This window comes from Aspergillus caelatus (assembly GCF_009193585.1).
Source record: "Aspergillus caelatus strain CBS 763.97 unplaced genomic scaffold BDV27scaffold_83, whole genome shotgun sequence".
Classification (NCBI taxonomy): Eukaryota; Fungi; Ascomycota; class Eurotiomycetes; order Eurotiales; family Aspergillaceae; genus Aspergillus; species Aspergillus caelatus.
Genome location: NW_022475346.1, coordinates 48,164 through 75,398, shown reverse-complemented (window position 1 = coordinate 75,398; position 27,235 = coordinate 48,164). Strand labels below are relative to the sequence as shown.

The 27,235-nt window shown below is 47.8% G+C and overlaps 11 protein-coding genes across 11 annotated transcripts; 6 read left to right on the top strand and 5 right to left on the bottom strand.

The window, feature by feature from the left end:
- Position 1: 1 nt before the first annotated feature.
- Positions 2-1,685, bottom strand: BDV27DRAFT_128039 (H(+)-transporting V0 sector ATPase subunit c). Its single transcript, XM_032066896.1, has 7 exons — positions 1,639-1,685; positions 1,544-1,579; positions 1,413-1,425; positions 1,143-1,272; positions 907-1,063; positions 727-830; positions 2-650 (listed from the first exon to the last, which is right to left on the bottom strand). Exons 2-7 carry the CDS (start codon positions 1,558-1,560, stop codon positions 586-588), a joined length of 486 nt encoding a protein of 161 aa, XP_031927812.1. The 5' UTR covers positions 1,561-1,579; positions 1,639-1,685; the 3' UTR covers positions 2-585.
- BDV27DRAFT_128034 (uncharacterized protein) lies at positions 1,686-3,839 on the bottom strand. Its single transcript, XM_032066895.1, has 2 exons — positions 3,401-3,839; positions 1,686-3,349 (listed from the first exon to the last, which is right to left on the bottom strand). The coding sequence occupies exons 1-2, from the start codon at positions 3,620-3,622 to the stop codon at positions 1,919-1,921; spliced, it is 1,653 nt and encodes a 550-aa protein (XP_031927811.1). The 5' UTR covers positions 3,623-3,839; the 3' UTR covers positions 1,686-1,918.
- Positions 3,840-5,658: 1,819 nt separating this feature from the next.
- BDV27DRAFT_145056 (YqaE/Pmp3 family membrane protein) lies at positions 5,659-6,041 on the top strand (the record flags this gene model as incomplete). The annotated part of the gene is made up of 3 exons (XM_032070350.1): positions 5,659-5,675; positions 5,828-5,962; positions 6,020-6,041. 3 exons carry the CDS (start codon positions 5,659-5,661, stop codon positions 6,039-6,041), a joined length of 174 nt encoding a protein of 57 aa, XP_031927810.1.
- A 2,279-nt stretch (positions 6,042-8,320) lies between these two features.
- BDV27DRAFT_111441 (uncharacterized protein) lies at positions 8,321-10,655 on the top strand. Its single transcript, XM_032064541.1, has 2 exons — positions 8,321-8,446; positions 8,572-10,655. Exon 2 carries the CDS (start codon positions 8,582-8,584, stop codon positions 10,646-10,648), a length of 2,067 nt encoding a protein of 688 aa, XP_031927809.1. The 5' UTR covers positions 8,321-8,446; positions 8,572-8,581; the 3' UTR covers positions 10,649-10,655.
- A 2,107-nt stretch (positions 10,656-12,762) lies between these two features.
- Positions 12,763-14,524, top strand: BDV27DRAFT_111432 (phosphatidyl synthase). Its single transcript, XM_032064540.1, has 2 exons — positions 12,763-13,353; positions 13,451-14,524. The coding sequence occupies exons 1-2, from the start codon at positions 12,986-12,988 to the stop codon at positions 14,403-14,405; spliced, it is 1,323 nt and encodes a 440-aa protein (XP_031927808.1). The 5' UTR covers positions 12,763-12,985; the 3' UTR covers positions 14,406-14,524.
- A 689-nt stretch (positions 14,525-15,213) lies between these two features.
- BDV27DRAFT_128026 (lipase ROG1 family protein) lies at positions 15,214-17,013 on the bottom strand. Its single transcript, XM_032066894.1, has one exon. It carries the CDS (start codon positions 16,833-16,835, stop codon positions 15,477-15,479), a length of 1,359 nt encoding a protein of 452 aa, XP_031927807.1. The 5' UTR covers positions 16,836-17,013; the 3' UTR covers positions 15,214-15,476.
- A 1,205-nt stretch (positions 17,014-18,218) lies between these two features.
- Positions 18,219-20,222, top strand: rex3 (putative RNA exonuclease Rex3; the record flags this gene model as incomplete). Its single annotated transcript, XM_032075787.1, has 1 exon — positions 18,219-20,222. The coding sequence occupies exon 1, from the start codon at positions 18,252-18,254 to the stop codon at positions 20,220-20,222; it is 1,971 nt and encodes a 656-aa protein (XP_031927806.1). The 5' UTR covers positions 18,219-18,251.
- A 90-nt stretch (positions 20,223-20,312) lies between these two features.
- Positions 20,313-21,357, bottom strand: BDV27DRAFT_128024 (60S ribosomal protein eL22). The gene is made up of 4 exons (XM_032066893.1): positions 21,269-21,357; positions 21,081-21,116; positions 20,816-21,012; positions 20,313-20,755 (listed from the first exon to the last, which is right to left on the bottom strand). Exons 1-4 carry the CDS (start codon positions 21,281-21,283, stop codon positions 20,629-20,631), a joined length of 375 nt encoding a protein of 124 aa, XP_031927805.1. The 5' UTR covers positions 21,284-21,357; the 3' UTR covers positions 20,313-20,628.
- A 548-nt stretch (positions 21,358-21,905) lies between these two features.
- BDV27DRAFT_172170 (DIM1 family thioredoxin-like protein) lies at positions 21,906-22,814 on the top strand (the record flags this gene model as incomplete). Its single annotated transcript, XM_032075786.1, has 5 exons — positions 21,906-22,165; positions 22,223-22,256; positions 22,311-22,358; positions 22,489-22,731; positions 22,789-22,814. The coding sequence occupies exons 1-5, from the start codon at positions 22,085-22,087 to the stop codon at positions 22,812-22,814; spliced, it is 432 nt and encodes a 143-aa protein (XP_031927804.1). The 5' UTR covers positions 21,906-22,084.
- A 900-nt stretch (positions 22,815-23,714) lies between these two features.
- BDV27DRAFT_128020 (translin) lies at positions 23,715-25,248 on the top strand. Its single transcript, XM_032066892.1, has 9 exons — positions 23,715-23,742; positions 23,791-24,022; positions 24,092-24,128; positions 24,218-24,271; positions 24,327-24,460; positions 24,522-24,627; positions 24,716-24,801; positions 24,858-25,007; positions 25,066-25,248. The coding sequence occupies exons 2-9, from the start codon at positions 23,957-23,959 to the stop codon at positions 25,138-25,140; spliced, it is 708 nt and encodes a 235-aa protein (XP_031927803.1). The 5' UTR covers positions 23,715-23,742; positions 23,791-23,956; the 3' UTR covers positions 25,141-25,248.
- An 81-nt stretch (positions 25,249-25,329) lies between these two features.
- On the bottom strand, positions 25,330-25,986 carry BDV27DRAFT_157573 (glutathione peroxidase; the record flags this gene model as incomplete). The annotated part of the gene is made up of 2 exons (XM_032072535.1): positions 25,330-25,862; positions 25,944-25,986. 2 exons carry the CDS (start codon positions 25,984-25,986, stop codon positions 25,330-25,332), a joined length of 576 nt encoding a protein of 191 aa, XP_031927802.1.
- Positions 25,987-27,235: the final 1,249 nt, after the last annotated feature.

Below are 27,235 nucleotides of genomic sequence, written 5' to 3'. Positions count from 1 at the left end.
TATAGAATAATGAATATATTTCCAAACGCGGTACATGTAAAAATATGAAGTTAAGACAGCAGATATTTACGATATCAGCATATCAGCCGCACGGACGCACGGACGCACGGGCTAGAAATGCACCAAAATCATAGTATGAGGTCTTTTGATTCCAAATAACAGATAACATCCCGAATCGAATCTTGAAAGCAAGTAGTAACTTGAACAGAAACAGCAAATAACCGCATAAACAGCATGTCAGCATTGCAATGTAAATGATCCAGTCGAGGACCACAGCGACTCCAATAAAGTACAGGTACAGCGCAGGCTTCAGCCATGCAATGTATCTACCACGACTACCCACACATCATCCTACCATACAGCCTCGGCCTGTATGTAAGAATATAGTTCTTGACAATTGAAGATAAGCAAACGTTCCTTCCCCAATTCGATCGCCGTTTATCTTGGCTCTGTGACAATATGAGAACGTTCTTGTTCAGGGGAGCAAGGCGTTTACCACGTCACGTTGACCAATCTAAACCAATATACTCCGTTGCGCAAAGAGGATTATTAAGGAGATATCGCACAACGAATGCCAAAGATGGCTTAGCACTTGGCATCGATCTTGGCCCGAGAGTTCATGAGAAGGGCAACGATGAGACCGTAAAGACCTGTTGTATGCAGCGACAAATCATTAACAAACTGGAACAAGAGACTAGGATATGCATTCATGAGGCAAAAACCCACCCAAAACTTCAGCGAAAATGAGGATAAGAATCATGCCGACGTAGAGCCTGGGTTGCTGGGCTGTTCCGCGGACACCAGCGTCACCGACAATACCGATGGCAAAACTATACACCATGCCATTAGTTCCTAGCTCTGGTAAAAGTAGACTGTATCCGATTCACTAAGAATGAAGAGACATACCCAGCTGCCAAACCAGCCAGACCGACAGCGAGACCTGCTCCCAGCTGAATGAATCCAGTGTATAGAGGGACTGTCTGTGCCAAGTCGTTCGCGATCAGGACGGACACAACCAGTCCGTAGATACCAATGATACCCGCCATGACAATGGGAACGATGTCTATAACCATCCGCAGTTAGAATCTTTGATACTTAACCGGCGATCCTGTCGGAAGAGCTGAATGCGGGCTCCAACGTACTCTTGACGATCAGATCGGGCCTGAGGACGGCCATTCCACAAACACCGACACCGGCCTTAGCGGTTCCATAGGCGGCACCGAAGCAAGTGAAGACGATGGCCGAGGTGCAACCCAGGGCACCGAAGAAGGGCTATTTCGATAAATAAAATCAGTCATGCTTTCTTCAGTGGGCAACACAGTACGTCAACCACTGGGGAAGCTGGCGATAGCGGTTCCGTAGCTAGCTGGAGCTCTAGCATGGTCGGCATCGAAAACTGGGAAGATACTCACCGCATAGACAGGACTATACGGATATGAAGTTAGCAGAGGACAAACGACTACTTTGCACACTGTATCATCGGAGAAGCATATGGCATAGCGACCGAATGACCCAGATAGGAGTCAACTAGGAGATTACGTACCAAAGTTCTGTGGCCATTTTGAAAGACTAGACCGGTCTGAAAGAGAAGGATTGATTAAGAAAAGTACAAAGAATGTTAGAGGAAACAGTACACACAGGTGAGTGCCGCGTAGACAACAGTTGCGGTGATGCGAAGGCTTCGGTTGTTGATGGGAGTTGAGGCGAACACCGTGGTTGCTGGTCGTTGCTCTTCGGGGAGGCTGACGGACCGCATGTGCTGCCACGTGACCTGCGGCTTGGCACCGCTCATCGGAGTATACTGGTTGCATATATGGAAACTAACAGAATTGCTGTATGATAATGCCTACGGTTTCAATTGTATTTCTCACTTTTGTTTCAGTGACTATGCACGGGTGGCCTTTTGGCCCTTCTAGCTCTATGAGGCGACTAAGTGGACTCGACACCCCGGGATATCAAGTTTAGTACCAGACTCTACAATCTCTTGTTCCGGCCTGGTTGGAACGATTGGTTGCGAGTAGGTCATTGCTTTCTCCGATAGTGCTCCAAAGCAGTTAGGTTTCACTCTTAAGTCCTTTTGCGGTGCACGTTTTCCCGCTTGGTCTAAGGGCATTTCGTTATCATAGACGACACCGAATTGGTACGAGATCGCTCCCTCGCGGGAATCGGGCAGCTCCGGCCGGCTGTTTTGTGCATGGTCTGGCTCGACAGAAACATAGAATTGAATGTAGTCCCCAGCCCTAGCCACTTGTGACAAGGACGACAGGTCATCGACAATAGATAACCCCTCAAACGAAGGTGGCGCAGTCTGTGCCGTGCTCGCGCAAAAGGGAGAGAATATGTTATCCAGCGTCGTAAATTCATTTCTCCCGCAGGGTCCCAAGAAATTGGTCTCGTAATCAAGCGAAAGGAGGCCCTGTTTCTTGCCCCACCCACCACCGCCGCTCATGACCCGGTGAAGTTTGCCTCCGGCCTGAACTGACCTCACAAGTTTGGTCTGAAGGCCATCGGATTCGACTTGCGGGTTGCATGAAGGAGACTCGACCAGAGCCCAAACGGAAACCCTACGGTCAGCGATATTGTGTTCTTCAATGTACCGTGGCAGCTCTTTCTCTAGTTCAGACGAAGCAGGCATCGGGTCCTTCGATGTACCGTTTGGATGTTTTGCTAGTTGACGGAGGATGTTTCCCATGCTGGAGATAACCTCCCTTCGCTGGCCAATGGGATGTAAAGGAAGTGCCAATGAGTTGTGCACAGAACTTGTAGTAGAGGCTATTCGACAGCGCGAAAGCTCAACCGATCGATCGAAGGCAAAACTGGATGAAGAAGGATTATAGGACCAACGAGTCCCAAATAGAGTGTTTTCGTTGCCATTGATAAACAATGTATTGGCGAGGCGCAGTCCGACCTCATGAACAGCTCGGCGGAGGGTCGTATCATCTGAGCCATGCGAAATTCCCGTCTGGAAGGAAAATACGAGAGCTGATTCCTCAGTTTCCGAGCTTCTAATGCGTCGAGGCGCAGCGGCCCTCCCTTGTATGTTCGCCGTTTTCGCAAATAGGAGGGAGATCCCCTCGGACTCTGCCACGGCGCCATTGTCGGTTATATCTTTCTGGACCGATGGAGTGTCGGGCAATTTATCAACAATTGCGACAATGGCATGTACGGATTCGGGGGGATCGGATGTCGGAGCCTTATGATAAAGTCGGTTGATGCATTGTTCGAAAAAGGAATTGGTTGTATCGGCCCATTGGGCAAGACTAGGGGTTAAGAGGAGAATAGGAATATGGTCGGGTCCTGCGAGCGTTGGCGGTATAGAAGGAAGGCTCGAAAGGACATCATCTGGGATCTCTTCGACGTTTAGCTAGTCGCACCCTCGTGCAACACCAGGGAGGCTTACAATCTCTTCCGGGGTCCTCGTTAACCAGGTGTGAGCAAGAAGATGATCATCCACGGCCGCTTTTATTTGCGTTGCAAAGCATCTCTGTGGAACACTGCGCTCTCGTAGATACGGGCTCAGCTTCTGCAATTGACGACGGCCAGACATCAGTTGAAAAGTGTGTGGTTTGATTGCTAGCCGTGCTGGGATGGCAGGCGGGCCGGACCCGAGTATCACCGACATGGAATCATGGAAGTTCGATAATTGCGCCCAGGATTGACTGATAAGGAAGACTGTTTTGTGATCTGAGGCGTGGGGAATATGATCATGGAGGTTGAGGGAACCCTTTCTTTCTGGTTTCCTCCGCGGACCGTCAGTCGGCTGCCAAGACCTGGAGTTCTAGACGGCAGTCGACGAACGAGCTTCCCCCTACGACTACTACTAATTACCTGCCACCATTTAATCACTGTTTTACAGATCATGTAATCACTTTTCGGTTATGAACAAAGCACAAATTCAGCAAATTAATCTATGATTAAGGGCATAAGTAATTTAATGGAAGTCAAGCCACATCTTCTCTTGCCCGATGCCAGTAGAGGCTTTCTACAGCAAGGTGTTGTCAAGATGAGGCTTGGTGGAGAATGCTGGCACAGTTGAGGCCTGTTAATTTATTTTTTAAAGTCTGATCTATGCTTTTCTATTTGTAGAAAGTAAAGCAGAATTCCTTGTACATAGTAAGTTGGCCATATTCAACTTGATTCTTCGCTTTTTCTGCTAGCTGGGGTTATAAGCGCCGTTTGAAACGCTGGAGGTCTGTTAGCCTATCATTCAAGTGGTGTAATGCATCGTCCCCTTGTTTCCACTCTTTGTATCCGTATGATTGAAGCTCATTGGCGTTGTGGTAAACTTGACACTCCCATGACGTATACAGTGTGTACATCATTATATAGAAGTGCAGAAACAACATGGTTGGAGGCATAGCGACAGCACTGTGTAAGTAAATCCCGAGTGTCGTTCAGGATATGATATCAGTTGGCAAGAAATACCGGCGCTAGGTAATTGTAGCGGTGGAGGTCAGAGAACGTATACTAGCATTGCCATATAGCCTATACTTTATTACTATGTGCATACAGTACGGAGTACTATACTAAGCCTGACTGGTAAGGCCATAGGGCTGTGCGGCCCACTGCTTGTTACACCCCCGTGCTCGATGGAGCCCTGACATCAGTCAATGGTCGTCAGGATAACTCAAAAACCAACAATAAATAGGGACCTGAATTTGAGGCGCTTTATTGAAAAAAACAAAAAACAAAAATAGAAACAACTGAATATATGATGACGATTTTTATTTTTATTTTTATTTTTTGTTTTTGTTTTTCTTTTTTGCCTCTTTTGGAGGCACTTCCGGTGTATTAGAGAAGAAACTGGTCAGCCTGGAACCGCCAAGCTTTTCCAGGCAACAGAATTCAAAGGGAAAATGGAGAGGGCAAAAAAAAAAAAAAAAAAAAGGATACTAGTCATGGTGACATAGCGGTTGGGCGACTAGAAAACCAATCCCCTTGCCTGTGATCGTATAATCAGGTAGTGCTGCCAAGGATAACAAGCCACCATGAACTCAAGGGACGCTCCATTCTGCAAATTTCACCCTTTTTCACAGATCCACTGTGGAAGTATGTACATGGCTTCGACGACGACGCAAAAGTCACCCGACAAGAAAGCTGGATCGGAGGGCTCGGCAGCGGGAAGTTCTTAATGCACATCATGGGTGATTCATCCAATGGGAAAAAGGATGAAGGAACCCTGAGCCACAGTTGACGGTGGAAGTATGACGTAGCTAATCAAAACCGATGAAGCATCACCTTCTCTTTATGGTTTTGACTAAGGGGAAATTACTACCTGGATCATCACCACCCCGAAGAAGAAAGAAATCCATAGTACATACTGAACCAATTAACCTAGTCGTCTACTAGTACCTAGTCAGTCACTTAGCCTAACCCGGTCCCAAGCCCCATCGGGAGTCCCAGTAAAAATTAGTACTGCCTTGGGGCGTTTTTTTTCTGGGCGGACGTGCTCTCACGTTATCTTGCCGCCCATGATCTATTAAATCATTTAAAGAGCCCATCGCTTCTCTCCCGCCTTCCTCCTGAAATCTTCCCCATCCTTCCCACTACAATTTTACTACTATTATCACGGACCCAATTCGTGCTAATTTGATCACCGACCACTGTCGACCTTGCCTATAGAACCTACACGTTTCTCGTTGACAGTCCTTCGTCACCATGCCTTTCACTGCTTCGTAAGTGAGCTCCTATCATCGGCACCACACTCTGTTGTCCACTCTTTCTCGGAGTCACCCCCTTCCTGATCCCATCGTTGCGCTTCATACCTTTATAAAGAGAACGGGGAATAAAATTTCAGTGGGGGCTCAACTAACCAACCTGAATTTAGTGATATCTGCAAGATCCTTTTCGCGATCATCCTCCCTCCCTTGGGTGTTTTCCTTGAGCGGGGATGCGGTGCTGATCTCCTCATCAACATCTGTTTGACCATCCTCGGTTGGATCCCTGGTATCATTCACGCTCTGTATGTGTCTGCCTTGCATTGAAACTGCATGTCATGGTGTACTAATCTGGTTCGCAGGTACATTATATTCAAGTACTAGACAGCTCTCCACATCTCTGTCGCCATGCCTGTTTTGGTTCACAGCGCCCGGTCGAAAAAAACTGCATCGTTTCGCGGCCAATAGCATGAGATACCAACTTTTGAGATCGTACTCGCGACCATGATGTTGTCAGCACTGTTCCGCGGCGCTCCGGCCCAAGCCACCCTAATGCAACCCCACCACTTGGCAACCCCCGTGTATCCATTCTTCAACTGCGACGGCGCTAAGCGGTCTGGAACGCTGCTTGCTCGCTGCGATGGCGTTTTGGATTGTTCCGAATTCCCTTTATTCTCATGTTAATCATGCTCTGTTTTTTTCTTCGCTTCGGATGATACCAGCTCATTTGCGATACTGGGCTTCTACTTTGCTCTGTTGTCAGTGAGATTAGTTTTAATGATTAATGGCAATTGATAAGACCTTTGATCTGTGATCGTGCTAATATCATCTTCCGTAAAGTCCGACAAGATTCTTGTTAGCGCCCTTGGTATAAACCGCTTACGAACGAGGACTCCCATGCCAGGTGGTCTAGAAGTGGGTACCGATGTTATAGTATATCTTGTTATTACTTTGTTCAAGTACCGAATACCCACCAAGTGATACGCAGATCGCACTCCACAGGAACCTAACGTAAGATATTATCGCACCCCCTCGCTGGAAACATCGCAAGTGTGGCTCTTGGGAATTGTTATCGAATTTTTGCTATCTTGAATGAATCTACAACCAAGTGTGACAGCAAAGTGTTTTGAGACAAACCTGGTCAGCCTCAGTTCGGTCATACCATCCGAATATATTCGCGTATTGAACGCATTTCCAGGTTCCAAATGAAAAAGGAATCGAAAAGAGAAGGGAAAACGTTTTAGAACCAATACACCAGCCTATCTGACCCAGCCAACACTGCCATTGGAGCTTGTATACGGTCGCTTTCAGACACAGAATCATAGGCCACGAGGCTTTTGTAAATAGCATACGCCAATTGAGTGTACTCTACAAGGGCATACCCACTTAAAACCAGGGATACCATACCGAGTTAAGCTTCCGGCGTAGAAGGCCAAACTCGTTCGAAGCTAGGGTTAGCTTAGCCAATAGCTTATCTCCAAATCAGACCCATTCACAGTAATCAAGGCTAGACAGGCTACGCCAAACGACCTCCAGCATCCTTCCTTAAAGATCAGTTAGCGGAAAATAGATGACATGGCATGGATGCTCCGCTCCATATGTAAGTCCAGCATGAGAGAGATGCGACTATGCTATGGTCTAATCCTCGGTTGGAAGAAGCAGGCAGAGTCATAGATCACTTTAGAGTGTAGCCTTACGATAAGGAGGTATGATTAGAGCCCCAGGCCGACTCAGAAGGGTTCAAATAAGCTTTAGCTCCCATGTCCCGGGCTTGTGTGGGTATTGCCCAATCAGGAAGTCGAAGGATTCTTCAGGTACGACCCTATGACATGACGAAAAACTGCATACAAGCGCCTCACTGTGTGTGGAACATTTCTACTCTTACGTGTGAAAGAATTTTTCACCTATGCTGTATGGAAAGGCTCCTATCACGGTGTATGTCGTTACAAACTATGCTGATGCTCTACGGGCATGTACAGCCCATGCCACCGGGCCATTACGACCGTGCTGGCATGTGGAGAACAGATTTAGATGTAAACTTAACCAGGGTCTTCGAAATAATAGAAATAAGAAGTTATTTTAGCCCAAGGGTGTAAGCCTTTAGGATGTAAGAACAACGAACGCTGAAAAGACTGCAGTCACTATTCAAGAGATACAAAATATTGCCCTGTTTCATATTTGTCACCCTATCTTTCAGTCTTCCTAACTACCACCAAAGGCTTAGACGTGTTACTACATACGAGAAGTCATCTATATTTGGAGTCAGATGATCTGACATCACGCTTCGTAGGCTCTGCAGCATTGGCGCCAACACGGCGCGTACCGAGCTTGTTTGCGTTCCTCTCGCCCAAACAAAGCGCTTACCCACTTTAATGCATCCTTTTACAGGCTATTCTGGAATTCGAGTCAAGCAAAAGGTTATTTATGTTTCATGAGGGCGCTTACAGATGTGTTGTTGATGGGGTTCGTCTCAGATCCAGGCTTTTCTCTGCCCACGGCCACTCAGCGCCATGGCGAGAGACGATGATCTTTTTGACGCCGCGCGGAGTAGGATGACCACAATATGGCATTGACCACGCTAAGCTTTAATCATGATCTTTTTCATGTCTTCTCTTTCAATTCCGACCTCACATCTCTGTAGTACCACCTTGCCTACAGTGTCTGTACCACTATTGCGATTGTATACTGTTAAGTTCCATCCGGCTTACCTTGTCCGCTTCCTTAGCATGGTATCCTATAAGTGGATATGACTTCTGAAGCAGACATCACCTTGCAATATTGAGGCTATGGTAAGTTGGTGAAATCGATGAGACTAAATGACGTTCTCTCCTTGAGAGGCCTGTCCTTCTATCTCTTTCGAGTTTCTGTCTGCATTGGAGCTGTACGGTTTGCTAATGAGTTCGGATCTAAATAGGTACTGCAATATGTTATCATCTTTTCTTCAACAGTTACCCACCGCATTTCTATCATCAGTCTCGCTTCTTCTAGCTCTAGGCGCATATGGCCAAAAACTCCCGGCATCCCAACTCGACACCGTACCCGACTGTGCTATAGACTGTGTTGAGAGTTTCGTAAACACTGAGTATCCGAACAATGCGTGCTCGTCCGTGTCCGATATCAGCTGTCTGTGTAAAACGAACACAAAAAGCGGGTATACATTGGGGGAAGCAGCCTTACGCTGCAGCATCTCGTTTTGCTCAATTGAAGTGGCGATCAATTCAAGCGTCTACAGCATTTGTGACTCGATATCCGGATCGTTGCCTCGTACACATGCTACAATAACTGCCACAGTTGTGTCTGTGCTATCGCCTACGAGCGCTCCCACTACCGAGACACACTCGCCTAATCCTAGTTTGACCACCTCGGCGGATCCTACACTACCGAAGACAGGACATCCATCGACTACATTCACCACCTTTCAGAGTCCGGCATCAGCAACGGATACGGAGCAGAGTACCTCAAGTACTGCTAGCAGCTCGCAGACGTCTCACAATGCAACATCAGGAGCAGAGGCCGGTAAAGAGAGTAGTCTTAACGCAGGTGCTGTTATCGGGGTTTCTGTGTCTTCTGGTATTGCGGGATTCTTTATACTTGGGGTTATAGTATTTTTCTGCTGCAGGAAAATGAAACGGCGGTATCAGCAACCAAAGGACCGAGATTTCTTCGAGATTGGAGGTGTTATGGCGGAACCACCCGATTTCTCACTACCTCCAAGACGTCCGAGTCCAGGTCCCAACCCCTCAAACCGTGCAGGACACGGAGACACCGAGACTTCGAGGCTCATGTCTTCATTTCACGCTGGTCCTCAGAACCCAGCAGTCGTTGTAACCGGCCCGGATGACGACTACCATTATGGTTCCACGGGGATACACAGCCCAGGAAGGATTGGCTTTGCTATATCTTCCAGCTCAGATGCCGAGCCCTCAGTCAGTCAATCATCCCCGCGGACAGTCTCCGACCTATTGCCTGACAAGCCGGCGTACACTCTCTGCCCAGAACCATTGAGGCTGAGTCAACAGAAATACACGAGGCCTAATAGTGGTGACACATTGTTCGAAGAGGATGTCACCAGATCAAGGAGTTTCCTAGGTGGTAACAAGCCCTATCCGAAATATTCAAACATGCAAGCTCCATACAGTAATAACCGGAAGTACAAGCGATCTCCAAGATTAGGGCTTCCTGATAACCCGCGGGCATTGTTTCACGCCTTTCGAGCGCGGAATGATACCGGCTTTTACGTTGGTCCACACCACCCAAAACAGCCAGCTTACGTTGGTGCTGGTGAAGGGGTACAATACCCTTATCAGAACGATGTATACGGCAAATCATTGCCCCTTGGTCCACGGCCGTATAACGCGAAGCGCAATGAGTATATCGGTGATTACTGGCGGGGCCCCGATATGGGGCTTGCCAGAGCTCTTCCTGAGCCACCGGTATCTCGCAATACAGTTCGTCATTCATATCAGGAGGCCGACACAAAAGGCAACTTATTAGACAGCTCCAGTGACGAATTTGAGACCATCAATATTAACGAAAGCTCGGGGCCTCATCGAACGTCTCGACACTCTGGAAACTTCAGACCACTCACTCCTGTACGAGAAATTCGAACACCCAACAATGAAGGCCAGCAACGAAACTATTTTGACGAGAATGCGCCTGTAAAGTATCCCCGAATGCCGTTGTCCCGAACCGTTAGTCCAGCCCGGGAAATTGTGTCTAGGCCCAGGATCGTGCGGCGTGATGATATTAAACGTGTGCAAATACGTCGAGGCAAACCACAACCCAAGGAGTTGACTGTTCCTTACTCACCAGATGATTACTGGAGTGGGTATAACCGTAGCTCTCTGTCCGGACCTAGATCGTCCAGGTTGTCTGGTGATCGGTCCTCAACGGAAATACAGGGACGCATGGCAAAGAAGAGGCGTTCATCGTCCGAGCGCAATTTGACACCATCAAGGAGAGGTTCTGATTTAATTCTTCGGGTAGATTGACGGCCAGCTTCTGTTTATTTCTTTCTTGTTGTATTTGTTCTTTCCATCAAGTATGTGGTGGCTGAATTCCTGGTGAAGGCCCGTGTACTATGTATATACTCATAGAATACCGTTTCTTGATAATTATAGAGGGGAAAAGTATGTCCTTCAGACAGGTACCTAGTTGGAGAGGTGAGCATTGAGGATGGACTGGTTCTTTGTAGTATACTACTCACCTTACTGCTTTTATTTTCTTCAGACTTTTCTTTGTTTGTTTCTTTATTCTGACTACTGAATAAACTTTGGACGAGTATAACAAAGACTAGAGGAGGGGGCCAAAACCTCGCTTATCGCAAACAATAGCGGAGATGATGCCCAAAGCAAAGCACACATACCGTGCCGGTGCCCCATCATTCTTGCAGAATGTGGTAAAACCCCTAACCCCCCTTCTCGGTGAAGAGAACGAGGAGAATAGCAAGGAAGAAGCAACATTCCACTCTGTGGGATACCTAGGGATGTTAACCAGCCATTTTGGCCATAATAGCGACGATGGTGCCAATCCGACACAGACAGACGCTAAGACCAAGTCATCCCGTCAAGATCACATGCAGCAAGGTTTGGAAAATGGCTGACTGAGGCTGATGGTCACACCTTGTAAACTCTTTCAGAACGTTGCAGCGCAGCGGCGGCTTTTCTGACGAGGATCTCTCGGAGATGGATCCAATGAACGCATGGGACTCGTCGCTAGGCCTCGGGACATCGGCTGGGCAATCACACCCCATAGGTCGCCTGGTATCTGTGCCTGCGCCATCGCCGTAATGGATATTGACGGCATGCTGCTCTTCAAACATCTTACTCGGAGATAACACCCGCAGTGACGTCAGGGGCGGCTGTTGGGATGAAAAATTCCCTCATTCTGAGAAGGGGGTCGAGGGCATGAGGGAGGGCTGCTGAAGATGGATGGTTGAGACAAAGAGAAGCGAAGGGGATAGGGGAGGGAAGTTGAGAGGAAACGCAAAAGTAAATCAAAATTAAATAATAATAATAATAATAATATATATATATATATATATATTTTTTTAAAAAAAAAAAAAAACCTCCAACTTTTCTTCATGTGCTGAACGGAATGCTTTTGAATGTGTCATGTTCAGTCGGACGTTGTATGTATGTACATACTACATAGTATTTCTATTTTGGCAACGATGCTGTGGAGAGATGTGGATCCAAGATTCACGATATTCTCCATATTCTCCAGCTGTCAACCAAAGATATCGACCATGGTTCTTCTCCACCATACCTGAGGCATTCGTTCCTTCCCATTGTGCGTATTACTCGCAGTACACAGTACGGTCTGTACGGTACTTACTTGTACCATGGTACAGAGACTCTGGTTCATTTTTACAAGACACCACGCAAGTGCAAAAGGTAAATCGAAGTAATCAACGTACCGGGAAACGTAAAGGGTAAAGCCACCACCACCACCACCACCACCACACAAACAAGAAAAACAACCACATCATACCCCGTAACCACAGCCACTCTCCCAATCTTCCTTTTCGATGATATCAACGACGATCCGAAGATAATTGTCAGGATGTCTTCCTGCGCGTATCCACTTTGATACCCCTCTACTGCACATCAACTCCACCGTCTTCGAGCGATCGAGCACCGGCGTCCTATGGTTTACGACTCGGTGGGCGCCTTGATCATTGTGTCGAGCAAATCAGAATGTGGCATCCCTTCAGTACAAATAATCAATCACAGCGTCGCTGCCTGGAATGGACCGGAGAGCACCGGTAAACTTTCCTTTCGGTGGAGTCTCTTCCTGGAGCACGTTAATGCATGATTCCATTTCTAAAAAGGAATTCGTCCAGGAGCGGTTGATGTAGGAGCCACGGGTTGCATTGACCATGAACCAAACAATGCTGCTCTTCACTCCACCCTCTGTGCCCTGTCTTTATATTAATGGCTTCATCCTCGCAACCTTGACCCTCTCTCTCCACTTCACTTGGTCAATCACTCCCTCTTCCTTCTACTAAGTACTCTTAGAGTGCAGCCCATTGCTGTTCTTGTCTGGACGATCGCGGTACTGCTGCATAATCCCGGTCTTCTCTTCTCTTCTTTTTCTTTATTCCATTGTTTGGTAGAATCTCTGTTCATTGATTGTCCTAAATCTTGGATTGTTTATCGAGCTGTGTTTCCGTTTCTCTGCTTTGAGACAATCTCGTTGACAGAAGTGGTGATCGATCTTTGACGTTGACGGTTTCGCCTTCTGCTGGCCGGTCCCACACAGGTCACTCCACAACCTCCACTATCTGAGGTCATCCCGTAGTTTTACCCACAATAATAGGAACGAAGATGACGACCGCCGACGGTCTAGGCGCCCAAAGGGTCCGCCGGCTATCCAGCTTGGACGCTGTTCGGGCCGACCTTTATGGCGGCCCCAATGTGGTCGTTCCTCCCAAGCATTTGATGGCCTCCGCTGACTCTCACGAAACGGCTATGGAAATGGAAATGGCCAAGCAACACCTAGAAGATGAGGTTTCATCTGATGAGGGGTCACCCCGCGTTGCGTCTCCCGTCCTGCGAGGGCCTTTGACCACCACTGATGAGTTTGCGCTGGCCTTTGACATTGACGGCGTTCTTATCAGGGGAGGGGAACCGATCCCCGCAGCCATTGAGGCACTCAAATATATCAATGGAGCCAATCCATATGGAATTAAGATGTAAGAATTTCCTTTACAAACTGTTCCCTTCCATTAAGTGACATTGTCGACGAAATCGAGCGCTATGGCATAAACTAAAAACCTACCTCTCTTCCAGACCCTATATCTTCGTCACAAATGGTGGAGGCAAGACCGAAGAAGAACGATGCTTGGATCTAAGCCGGCAACTCGAACTGGAGGTCTCGCCGGGCCAATTCATTTGTGGCCACACTCCCATGCGGGAGATGGCGGCGCGGTATAATACCGTTCTTGTCGTTGGTGGTGTAGGTGAGAAATGCCGCGTTGTAGCTGAGGGCTATGGTTTCAAGGATGTCATTACCCCCGGGGATATCATCAAGACGAGGCACGACACTACTCCATTCCGGAGCTTGACAGAAGAGGAGTACAAGAACTCTCGCGTCCGAGATTTCAGTCAGACCAACATTGATGCCATCTTCGTTTTTGCTGACAGCCGAGACTGGGCCGGTGATCAGCAGATCATTTTGGACGTTCTCATGTCGAAGAATGGACGCCTCGGGACACGCTCCGAGACCTTCGAAGAGGGCCCACCCGTTTTCTTTTCTCACAATGATGTTGTATGGTCCACCTCTCATGAACATTCTCGTATTGGTATGGGTGCCCTGAGGGCTTCTCTAGAGGCGCTCTACAAAGCCGTCACTGGAAAGGACCTACATACGATTGCGTTTGGTAAACCTCAACTGGGAACATATGAGTTCGCCACCCGACTCCTTCGCCAGTGGCGTAAGGACACCCATGGTATCAACAGTCCTCCGAACACCGTCTATTTCGTCGGTGACACCCCAGAGTCAGATATCCGCGGTACCAACGAGTTTGACAAGATCAGTGACTCCCACTGGTACTCAATTCTTGTTAAAACGGGTGTCTACCAGGAGGGTACTATTCCCCGTTACCCGCCCAAGAAGATCACCGACAATGTGTTGGGAGCTGTCAAGTTTGCTATGGAACGTGAACTCAGCAAGCAGGCCAACGAGTCCGCCATTGCAGATGATGTCGACTCCGGTATCGACTCGGAATCTGCCAAGAACCATTGATTGCCTTTCACTAGGAAACTTTCATATTTTACGTTCATCAACATTTACATTCATATGATATCCCATGCCATCTATATACTTCTTATATTTCGTGCTGTGCACAGTTTGTTTTCCATTTTTACGATGCTTTATGATTCCCTGTCATGTCAGTCTGCTTTCATCTTTGGTTGCTTCAACACCATTAGATTCGGTCTTCCTCTCAGACACGAATTGCCAGAGATCATGGATAGATGTCATTCAGTGCGCATTGATCCTAGGATGATAGTTTAGGTTCACAGTACCACGAAAGCCATTTCGGCGATCAAATTTGTGAGACCCTATAGACTTTGTGATTGATTGAGTTAGGAATAGTATATCTATCATCTGCTTCTGTGATCTATCAGCATGCTGTGGACAACAATCTAAAGTTACAAATAATATTAGCTGGTCTATGGCAGCCAACTCCATCTCTCCCCACTACATAAGCACGCCTTTCATGGTATCGTAGAGACTCAGATGTTCTACATCTGACGTGACGTCGAATCAGCCTCCTACAAACACTGTAGCATCCGTAACGCCGAGGTCATGTTTGAAGCCTCACACACATCGGGAGAGACGAAACAGGCAACTCCGAATATTAAGTTCAATAGTATTATATCATGCCTATAATATGCAAGCAGACGTCACGATTCCAAGAGGGGGAGCTCAGCGGAAGAGGTCATCTAGTCTGAATTTGTCTGAGCGCGAGAATAGTCCGGGACCTTAATGGAGGGCCGGTCCTACCTACTGTTGGACCGGAGAGTGTATTCGTTGCAGTGGGTTCAGCCTTGCGCCTTTTGCTTGGATATAGAGAACCATGGATATGCTCTACTAGTAACGTATAAAGCAGGTTAATATTGTCGGGGATGAACCATTGACCCCTCATGCCGAGAAGCGGACACGCACCGGCGTCGTCGTGGGCGCGCGGGGGGGCCGATCCATTCAGAACGCTTATTAGTAACCGTGTACTCAGTCGATGTTTCCTATACGAGGACTCGATGGGGTGCAGTTATGCGACTATTTCCGCACCCCGCATTTTCGATGGGTCCCCGTTTAGATCTGAAATTCAGTATCGAGCCAATGCTTGGTGATTATTTTGCCTTCATCAAAGCCCGGCTTAGCTGCCCGCACGATGATCGCTGCATGGCTATGTCGGTGGTTATGGATGTAGACCGGGTATTTGCGGAATCCCACGGCGTTGAGCGACTCGATTATGGCGATCTGGGCTGGCGTCAGGGCGAGGGTGGGATATGCTCGGCTCTTCTTGCTGATGGCATCATCTGTTGTTGCTTCGCGGGCGCTGTTTGGTTGGTCATGCTTTGGTGTTTGAGGGGAAGCTTCCTGGATGGTGATTGAGGAGCTGGGTTTGTGCTCTGCAGCTTCTTTAGCTTTCAGGCTGGGGGAGTTTCGTCGCCTGATTGAATCTGCTGGACTGCTTTTGCTTGTGGTGGAGAGGTATTCGGGGTCCTGGCTGAACCCGATGTCCTCGTAGGCTTCTTCTATGGCGCTTTGCATTTCCTTTACCATGACGTGAGGCAACCGGTATTGTCTGAAGAGCGTTGCGCTCTCTCCTTCCTCGTGTAGCCGGACTCGTTCTCGACTGTGGGACCACTGGGAGATCGAGTGCAGGAAGAAAAGAGGGAGGATGATGGATAAGAAAAGAACAACAAAGGCCCAGAACAAGGCCGTGGTGAAAATTCTCGTTATTTGCCCCCATACACGCGATCCCAATGGCAAAGTCTCTTTCAGCTCCGCCGAAGGCAGAAAGTACATATCTGGGTCGATCACAACAGGCTCATACCCCTTGGCATAGTTAACCTGCGCGTCGCCCAGATCACGAAAGGGATCCACCATCGAAAGCATGGTAGTATAGAAGATGGTAGTGCGATCATTGACAACATTCCCATAAAGGCTGCGATTCTTGAACTTCGCCAGAGCCCGCACGAAGATACTATCCGGATCCGCCAAAATGCTAAGCAGCGGTCGCCCCGAGTCCCCAAAAGAATCAACCAAGAACAGCTGCTGCGCGGATATAGACCCCTGGCGGGGCCCTACGTTATTCCAGATATAGCCCCAGACGCCCTTTCGGGGGATCCGCACGCCAACATGCGGCGACGCGAAGGTTGTAAAATTGACTGGCTCGAGCTTGTCGAACCACCCTCGTGCGTCGAGTAATCCTATTGCATATCTAGCCAGCAGGCCTCCGAACGAGTACCCGACGATACTCAATTTACGGATAGGACATCCTTTGTCGGCTAATGCATTCAGCGTTTCTTCAATCTCGTGGGCCACTCGCTCGCCGCCGACTTCGGTCCCATCGTACGTGAGATTTCCAATGTTGCGCTCTGTGACTAGAACGTGGAGGCGGTCCTCACTGTATCGCTGTCGCAGTGACGCTGCGAGGTGGTCCATATGAGAGGGGTTACCCCAGAATCTGTCATAGTATCTGTTAGCAGATGTGGTGGTCGACTCGATCCGATGTCCTTACCCATGGATCAAGACACAAAGGTGATCGGCTTTCCGGGGAACCCCGTCCGCACCCTCATTGTGATTACTCGAATCCATATTTCATAGACAATTTGCTAGTCACGATTCAAACCGTTATTCTTCTGTTTTATATACGTCCCACGACTTGTATATATCTATGTACTGTATATGTTGTGAGTTCCTTCGATGAGCATCAACGGATGTGCTCCGTCGTCTTTAGATGCTTATCTACAGTGATTACCAAGCAGGTGTCTGCCTAATTCAGGTCCTGCCCTATGACAGGTCTGCTTGTAATGCTGTTCATGTATATGGCTTTTGTATATAGGTTGAGAAGAAGGAGGAAATGTCTATCAATGGCAAGGTGCTGAGACCCTACTACTTCGCCTAGTCAGGGGCAGATCATGATTGATTGCTGGATGCCGATAATTGCAACGGCGAGCGCGACCCCAGCAGATGCCGTGCGCCGGGGCGCTTGGGCCAATCAGAGCGTTTCAGATCGAGCAAATCACGTGGGAATATGCTTTATCAACCTTGACACCTTCATTATAGAAGACTGGTGGTTATCTTGGTGAATCTGGAGGTTTGCTGGGTATTTATGGGTACTCTAAAGAGAAGTCATGGCTATTGTTTTGGTTTTACTGCTGTGTTTGTGGAGTAAATAAGAGTTTGTGATTCTAGGGTTTCTATGCTATACTATGAAGAATATATATGACGGGCAACATAGCAGCATACTCTGATCAGCATTACAGTCTACAATTCGCAATCATCTCATCCTCTGTATCTCATAGCGTAGTAATTCTCTACTATGCGAAGTTGCTTCTCAGCTCCAAATTCACAGTCGATATGTACTTGTCACTTGCTGCGATACATCAGCGTTGGTGCCTTACCAATCCGGCAAGAGATTTGCGGCGTTTGCATCGTTTGTTTGAAGGACCGCCGATTCACCACATATACAGCTCTTTAGAACATGCACTTCATTGTACTTGAAGGTGTATATGCTATATACTCTGTCTTCCTTGCAGACGAGGTCACTGAGGTTTTCTTCGATGCAGTAATTCATTGAAGCTGACTGGAACTTGGAAAGGGCTAGGGTTCTACCTCAACTTCTCATCCACCAATTTTAGGCCAGACCGAGAACACCCAAGAACAAAACATGCTGGAAATGACCAGCTCTATTTTGTTCACCTAAATTGCACACGCGATTGGCCTGAGGAATCTATGTTCATATTCCTGTAGTGACCAGCTACATCTCAGCAAGGCCTCAAGGATACGAGCATAAATATCATCACTTCACATTTCTTTCATATATGATCGGCCTACTACCTCCTTGATATCACCACAATGTTTGCTCCACTTGGCTTATTCAGGGATATCCCCTGTCCTCAGGGCCAGGAATGCGCTCTCTTGACTTGCATGTTCTCTCACGAAATCACCCACCCACCCGCAGAGGTTGACAAAAGCGCCATGAGTACGCAGTCAGAGAAGGAATCCACAACTACTCAAGAGTCTCCGTCACCGAAGAAACAAAGGCTGCAGGTAACGGCTGAGGCTGACAGGGTCAAGAAGGAAGACAAGCCTTCACCTTCGCCTCAGTACAAACTTAGTGATCAAAGAGCTACACCGGCAAAGAAGGTCATCACCAAGGCTCAAACAACAAGCCAAAATCCTGCAAACCTTCAGTCGATGTCCAGGGGCGTCTCGCCGCCTCCTTCTAAAGCTGAGCCTTCAACAGCGAAACGTGATGTATCAGCATCTGCAAAACCGGAGCAACGACCTCCGCTACGTAAGGCTCCTCGTGAGAGTCTGAATCCTAGGATGTTGGCCAAAGCGCCGGTGTCTCATGGCGTGCGGCTGTCTATTTTGACGAAGCTTCATGCTGCTATGTCCTCATTGAATGACAAGATAGCGAAGGACAAAGAAAATAAGGATAAAAACATAGTCCTTACCCCAAATGAGCTCATCACAATGGCTCTAGATGAAGAGGAAAAGACGGCAAAAGGGAATGCCAGTGTATACGGCAATGTCATCAAACTCCGCATCGTTAAACTCTCGAAGATGAGCAAAGAGGATTGGGTGAAAGATGTCAAAGCTTATCTAAATGAGAAATATTACAAGACAGCGCCAAGTGAAGCAGATCAGAAGCCGGCTGTTCTTACAACTGGCTTGAGCATCAAAGAGGAAATAGCAATTGCAGGAAGACTAGTCACGCCTCTTGAAGGATTGGAACAATATGGCTATGTGACCAAACTACCCACAGACGAGGAGATTGAGGGCGCAAGGAAAGGGGTCATTGAGTCTAAAGGATGGGAAAAGTGTGATCGATGTGGTGGACGATTCCAGGTCTTTCCTGGCCGCCGTGAGGATGGTTCGTTAACAACAGGAGGGCAATGCACATACCACCCTGGCAAGCCGTTCTATCCTCCGAAGAAGCGGACAGATCATATTACTGGCCACAAGGAGGCCTACTACACTTGCTGCAATGAGACCCTGGGGACTTCTTCTGGATGCACTAAAGGCGATACCCATGTCTTCAAGGTGTCGGAGGCTAAACGACTAGCGTCCATTCTTCAGTTTGAAAAGACTCCAGCGCAGCCAGACAAGGGCCGCCTTCCACCGGTATGCTTCGACTGTGAGATGGGATACACCACGTTGGGGCTGGAGCTGATCCGGCTCACGGCTGTTAGTTGGCCCGAGGGCAAGGAGCTCCTCGATGTTATTGTCAGGCCCATGGGGGAGATCCTCGACCTCAATTCGCGGTTTTCTGGCGTTTTCCCCGAACATTACAATAACGCGGCTCCCCATGATGGCTCAGCTGCACCGACCACTGCATCTGTCAGCGAGGATGGAGTGGCTAAGTTAACGCCCTTACAGGTGGTGGAATCTCCTGCAGTAGCAAGGACTTTGTTGTTCCAGCTGCTACAGCCCGAGACGCCTTTAATTGGCCATGCCATTGACAATGACCTCAACGTTTGTCGTATTATCCATCCTACCGTTATTGATACCGTTATACTGTACCCAGTGGGGGCGGGCCTACCCAACCGCATGAGTCTCAAAACCCTATCCAGAAAATACCTTGATAGGCACATACAGACTGGAGGGAACCGTGGGCATGATTCCAAAGAGGATGCGATTGCTACTGGGGACTTGGTCCGGGTCAAGGCCGCAGAAGCCTGGAAGGTGTTAAAGACGAAGGGATGGACTGTCCAGGATGATAAACTTGTGCCTCCTCCCGGTGTAACAGAAGATACTGGCCCGATATGGCGACTTGGACCTGGAGCCGGGCAGAAGAGGACTAGTTCAGATTTAGGTTAACTTAGGATGGCCACATCATAGCTGACTTTACTATATGATACCCAACGAAACGCAACTTCTGTGCAAACTACGCGAGAATCAAGGAACAAATGGGTGATAGATGGATCAATTCAAATCTACCAGTCGTAACGTCATGAGTAGAAGTATTACACCAACACGGGGATGTGACGAGACTAGCCATGGAATGCCGCCTTTTCAGGTGGAGGCAACCCGGCGGGCATATCACGCCGCAGAGCCGTGTTGATGCGCTCCCGACCAACCGCATCTATATACCCTCCAGACCTGACCTAAAGCCCGGACTCCCATTAAGATATCGCTCCCGTCCAAATCTGGAAACCCCCTGATGTGAGCGCACTCGAGCCTGGCTGATTTTTTTTTTTTAATTTTTATCCGAGAGAGGAGACATTTACTCCTCATCCTCGTCAGCCTCCTCGCTGGCGACGTTGTAGAAGCGGAGCTCGTAGACACCCTTGGAGGTGGCGACAACGCGGAGCCAGTCACGGAGCTGCTGCTTCTTGAGGTACTTCTTGGTCCTGAATGGCCATCAGTATTACGGGTCGTGGGTATTATGCGACGGGTGCGAGGCAACTTACAAGTACTTGAGGTAGCGACCAGAGAAGGGGATGTGGGCAACAACCTCGATCTTGCCATCACCGACCTGGGAGATGACGACCTTGTCACCGAGGTTGCCGACACGGCCCTCGACCTTGATGCGGTCGTGAAGGAACTTCTCGAAAGCGGAGATGTCGAAGATCTTGTCGCTCACGGGCTGAGAAGCGTTGATGACATACTACAAAGATAGTATGTTAGCGATCATCGAGTTGTTTGATTTGCTTGCGAATCGATTCCTTGACATACCTTCTGGGTAACCTTCTGGGCCTTACGACCACGAGCCTATTCACCGGAAGTTTGCGATTAGCCTACTGTTCCATAATGTCGAATCCCCAGGGAGTCCATGACGATATCCTGCACAAGCTAATGTGAAGATACCGTCTGGCTGCCATCTCAGGGGGAACAGCAAAGCAGTTTCAGGATTGACAACATACAGTAGCGGGAGACATTGTGATTGATTTGAGGGGGGTTGGTGACGAGGGAGTCTTGGTCGCAAAGAGATGAGTATCCTGCGCCTGGAACGAAGATTGCAGAGGGATGGAGATCTAAAACTTCTCGCTAGTGGAGCCTTCGATAATCTCACCGGCGAGTGCGTGTGACTAATCCGCATTGGGAAGCCATACTAGGGCTGGACATTGTTATTAGGGTATCTGGATGTCATCTGACCGTTTGTCTTACTAATGGTTTGTATCGTTTGCTTCCTCGCTTAACCAGGAATGGAGACACTAGTTGACTAGCGCCGCACGGGCCATTGTGCTATTTGTTTAAATACTCCGCCGACCTCCCGCTCTTTAGAATTTTTTTCTTTTCTTCTCCAGCTCTCTTTGCCTTTTGGCTTAGATCAAGTGTAGTATCTGTTCTTTTCAGTTTAATCTCTGAAAGTGTTCCATAGGAACACAACATTGATTAATCTTATTTTTGGTCTCCGTGGCAGGGCCCCTGTGCTTGCGCATGCCTTGCCACACAGTGTCATCGGGCTTACACTATCCCCGATAGACGCGAACTCCTTTTTCATCAATTTGGTCGGTATATCCGGCTGCTTGGAGAAGAAGGCTCTAGTAGATTCCTTTTCAAAAAAAAAAACTTGGATTGCACCTATATAAATCTTATACAACCAATCACTCGTGATACGTGCAGTAGAGCGTGTTTCTCACGTGATATTAAATATCATTTCGTGCCCAAATCACTCGCATTGTGCTCAACTTTTGATATACTTCACTCTTCACTCTCAGTAACTCTATAACGTCGCCATGGGTTCCGTCGTCCTTCCGCACCTGCGCACCGCTTGGCACGTCGACCAGGCCATTCTCTCTGAAGAAGAACGGCTCGTTGTATGCACCCAGCCTTCGCGTGTCGAGAAATGCGCATACTGATAAGTACGGATACAGGTCATCCGATTTGGCCGCGACCACGATGTCGACTGTAAGTCCCCTCTCTGTATGCACAGGCTACAACGACGTTCTAATTGTCCTCCAGGCATGCGCCAGGATGAAGTTCTTTTCAAAATCGCCGAGCGGGTCAAAAGTGAGTCGGGCACCCTCACTCAACTATCACAGGAAGAAAAAAAACTTCCGCTCTAGCAGCTCCAAACTAGCTCTACCACGCACGAAGTGCACTTTGGAGATCCACGAATGCCTATTAACAATCCATCTAGATTTCGCCGTGATTTACCTCTGCGACATTGACGAGGTCCCCGAGTTCAACACCATGTACGAACTTTTCGATCCAATGACCATCATGTTCTTCTATAGGAACAAACACATGATGTGTGATTTCGGTACCGGTAACAATAACAAATTGAACTGGGTGCTGGAGGATAAGCAAGAGTTGATCGATATTCTTGAGACAATCTATAAGGGTGCCAAGAAGGGACGAGGTCTCGTGGTTAGCCCGAAGGGTGAGTTGCAGTTTTCTTTCCAGTAATTACATTGATGTAGAGCTAATTGATTTATAGATTACTCGACGAGGTACCGGTACTGATTTTACTTCAGTCGTTGGTTGGGCTCTGTGTTCTCGGGTCCAATATTAGATAATGAAAAATGTTTATGACGTATATTTATATTCTTGGTCTAAATTGTAAGCGTGATCCCTTTGTGCTTATCTTGGTATGGTGATGATAGGATACCACGTACAATATATTGTGTATCAAACATCAGCCAGTTCTCCATCTACTTTATGAATTGCGTATGATGTTGTCCTGCTTCGTAAGTATTCTACCCTAGCAGCTTAATGATGCCAAATTCGTTATTGATGGCGAATATAGTATAGTTAAATAGCTGCCGAAATGTTTGCGATGACACTTGCAATAGTCGGAGTTCTTTTCTGTGGAATATAGGCGATGGATCCAGCACACATAGACTGCGGGCCAAATGTACTGTGACACCTCTGTAATCGAGCGGCGAGTTACATATACTATTCGAAGCGTCCTCGGTTCGCACTACGCAGCCGGTTACTCTTGTGGGCTATTGCCGCAGGCCCCGGACCCAGCCTCAAGGTTAGATCCTGGACAATATAGCCTGGTAATGAGGGCTTAGACTAAGCTCGGGGATGACTCGGCTCTCTAGCGCTATAGGGCCGGTAGGGACTTGCGAATCCTAGTCGTGTGACTCTAGATACATTGAAAGATATATTCAATGATGCAGAATCTTGGATTCTAACTTAGGACGTATGAAACCTATGAATGATTACATGAAAAGCAGAGGAAAGAAACGATCCTTATTGGTAGACCGAGTGGCAATGAGGACAACATCTCCCAGGATGTATAAGTGTATTGCATCGCATGCGTTCGCTACTGGGAAACCAGTACAGTCAAAGGTGTCCCAGCACACACTGTGATTAACTGAGTAGGATATTTAGCTCCACCTGGAGTAACTTATCTTCTGGAGACTGGACAATGGCTATTGGATAAGTATGTTGTGTCCTTTCAATACTAGACTGTAGTTAATAGAAGCTGGAGAATCATCCAACTACGGCCAACAACGCGGACAACCTCAGGCCCCACAATCTCTTCACTTTATTTTTACCTGACGTAAGGTCGAACCATTTATCGCCATCAATCCCACCTACACCAAAAAAACATAAAACAACAAATCCACCCAACAAAAACACGAATCAAAAACAAAATGATCGACCGCACCATCTTTGAAAGTCTCCAGTCCAAGATCGACGAAGAGGCTGCCGTCCGCGATGTACGTGCCAAGCCTTTTTTTTCCCTTCGAGCTCCAGGGAACTTAGTCTCAAATCTGACCCGATCCTAGGAACTCCATGAGATAGTACAGACGCTTGCTAGAAATGGTCTGTCTTACCAATGTCACAAACTCTCTGTTTCCCTCGATTAAATGGGATAAAGTATGTTCAGAGCTCCGATTAACATGTTAAAATAGGACGCTCCACAACGGCTATTCTCTCTCGAGCTCATTCCACCCCCTCAGATCAGTGTATGTAGCTGCCTCGAAAAGGGGAAAAAGAAGAATAATATGCTAACAAGTTAAGTGAAACCTGTCCTCGATGAGGCGACAAAGGAAATTCTCGCCCAGAAAGAGCAAGTCACTCGGCTTAAGGCCTTGGCTGACAAGCACCCGTTCTATAAATATAACGGCGTGTGGACTCGTGAACTGCAGAATCTGGTGTGTTACATGCCTCTCCTTCCTAGCGAGATATAGTAATGAGGACTAATAAGTGAATCAGGTATCGTCTATTGAGCTCTGTGCCTACTTGGGCGGGCTTGAGGAGTACAAGAGTAACAGTGCCGCGTCGTTCTTGACTATTGAGGAAGTTGGGAAGTTTCTTGATAGTATGTCCCTTGCATAAGGGGTTCCCATCCTTGTTCTATGATAGATACCTATGACTTTACCTCAAATGGTGCTAATGTGGATGTTTAGTCCCCGTCAACCTTAAGGAACAAGATGCGTTCCATCTCACGATCGAAGAGTATCTGCTCGCTCTGATTTCTATGGTTGAGGAACTGGTTTGTTCATCTACTTTCTATTGGCTGCTTGTCTTAGAAGGCGCTAACTATCATAGTCTCGTCTTGCTGTCAACTCGGTCACTCTTGGTGATTACGCACGGCCGGTGCAGATTGGCAGTTTCATAAAGGATCTGTTTGCCGGGTTCCAGCTCTTGAACTTGAAGAACGATATCCTGCGCAAGAGGAGTGATGGGATTAAATACAGTGTAAGTTTATCCATTATCGGAAAGTATGGGTTGGAATAATGCTGACACCTCCGTGCAGGTCAAGAAGGTAGAGGATGTTGTGTACGACCTTTCTTTGCGGAACCTGATCCCGAAGGGCAGTGATAACGCTTAGTTTGTGAACGAACAAAATCATACGTGGATTAATGCATAATGGCGATTAATTTATAATCTCATGACATTAGCCTCATGATAGTGGGCTGGAAGTGCCCCGAAGGAAAAAAAATCATACAACGAGCACTATTAAGATACATGTAACAAAGCATGGTATAACATATAGACTCCCAATCTCTGAAAAACTAGATTACGACAATTTAGCCTGCTCAGCAGACTCTCCTTCCTTAGCCTGAGTCGAAGCTGCAGTTCCATTCTTCTGTGACTTCTCAATCTCCTTAACGATGGTGTCCTCGAGCGACTCGGGCTTGGTGGTACTGGCCCAGCGACCGACAACCTTGCCCTCGGGCGAGATCAGGAACTTTTCGAAGTTCCACTTGATGCGCTTCAGGCCCAGCAGACCGGGTTGCTGCTCCTTCATCCAGGTCCACAGGGGTGAGGCCTCATTTCCGTTCACATCCAGCTTGCCCAAAACGGGGAACGTAACACCGTAGTTCAGCTGGCAGAAATGTTGAATCTGATCGTTGGAACCGGGATCCTGGCCGCCGAACTGGTTGCAAGGGAATCCGAGGACAGTAAAGTCTTCAGGGTACTTTTCCTTGAGCTTCTGGTAGAGTTTCTCGAGGCCTTCGAACTGGGGAGTGAAGCCGCACTTGGAGGCAGTATTGACGACAAGGATGGTTTTGCCCTTAAGCGGGGTGAGTGGGAAAGGAGAGCCTTTCTCTATTGGAGGAGAGGTCTGTTAGCAGGAGTCCCATATGTGATACAAGGAGATCGACAAGGAGATTATCAGCAGAAACGTACTGTCGACTGGCTCAAAGTCGAAGAAGGTGGTTGCGGAAGCCATGGTGTTTGTATGAAATGCGCTTAAACGAGGTTGTTGATGATTGAGTAGCTTAGCGGAGCTTGAGAGCGCCGAAGAAGAATAACTGCGCGGCGACCTTGCGACAGGGCTGGTTATATGCGCGAGGAAGTAGATTGGTGGTTTCTGGGATGATAAAGCACGTAAGACGATAGACGCAAACGATAAGGTTGATCGCATGCTCCGAGGGTAGGAATGGTGTGGTTTTATACACCGATCATGAGGTTTTGAGGAAGTACGTGAGGGGCGTGACGGAGCAAGCACGGCGCCGAGCCGGCATGTCATCATCGTACTGCGGGTGATTTGCCCGTTTGGTACACTTCGTCAACGGAAATGCATCTTCCGGCTAACCGAATTGGTCATCTTTGTCATCTTTCTCAGTCCAGACCTGTTGAAGGCGCTATGAAATCTGTAATCGACTCCCCATCATTTGACCCGTGGGTTCTTGTGGGGTCGGAAATAGGAATCTCGTCGCTGATTAGTGATCTTGTGCGCATAAAATAAGAATTGATTAAAGTTGATCAGAAAAGCATGGCTTGCGGGTCTCATCTCTTTTCCAGAATTCCAAATACATGAAACAGCCCACACCAACCCAGACGATCTACTAGCCTCGGGCAACGGGCCTCGGGGTGAGGAACAACGCCAAGAGGTGTATATACTCTTTTTGGCTCACATGCTGAGGAGCACCAGGAGCTTATGCACTCTCAAATGACACGAACATCGTTCATAATCCCCTGTATAGTTAAGGTGTACGTATTACACATTTATCGAGACATGGACTGTTCTGGAAACTCGCTCTCCTGGAGTAGTAGCTCGGCATTTGAGGCAGACATCCGACTGGCCTTCCTCAGGTATACAACTACTAGTAAGATAGTAGTAGCTGTCGTCGTCAACCCCCATCCAGGGCTATGGAGAAAATAGGAACAATTCTACAGTTAACTGGCTGGTGTCTTTTCATCCGCGAGTCAGAAAAGTAAAACAATACAAATAGACGGCATTCAATAATGAATGGAAAACCATTCCATCAACTGAGGATATATGAGATGCGGTGGAGCTGAGCTGGTTTTAACAGATATTATAAACTGTAGCAACTTTTGATATCACAGTTAACACCAACAGCAGAGACTTAGTGATATCGATAGATGAGTTGATAGTCCAGGCGTAGGTACTTACCTCAAGCATACTAGTACTCCAGTAATCAGATCACCTGCCAATTACAGTTAAAACAATCTTG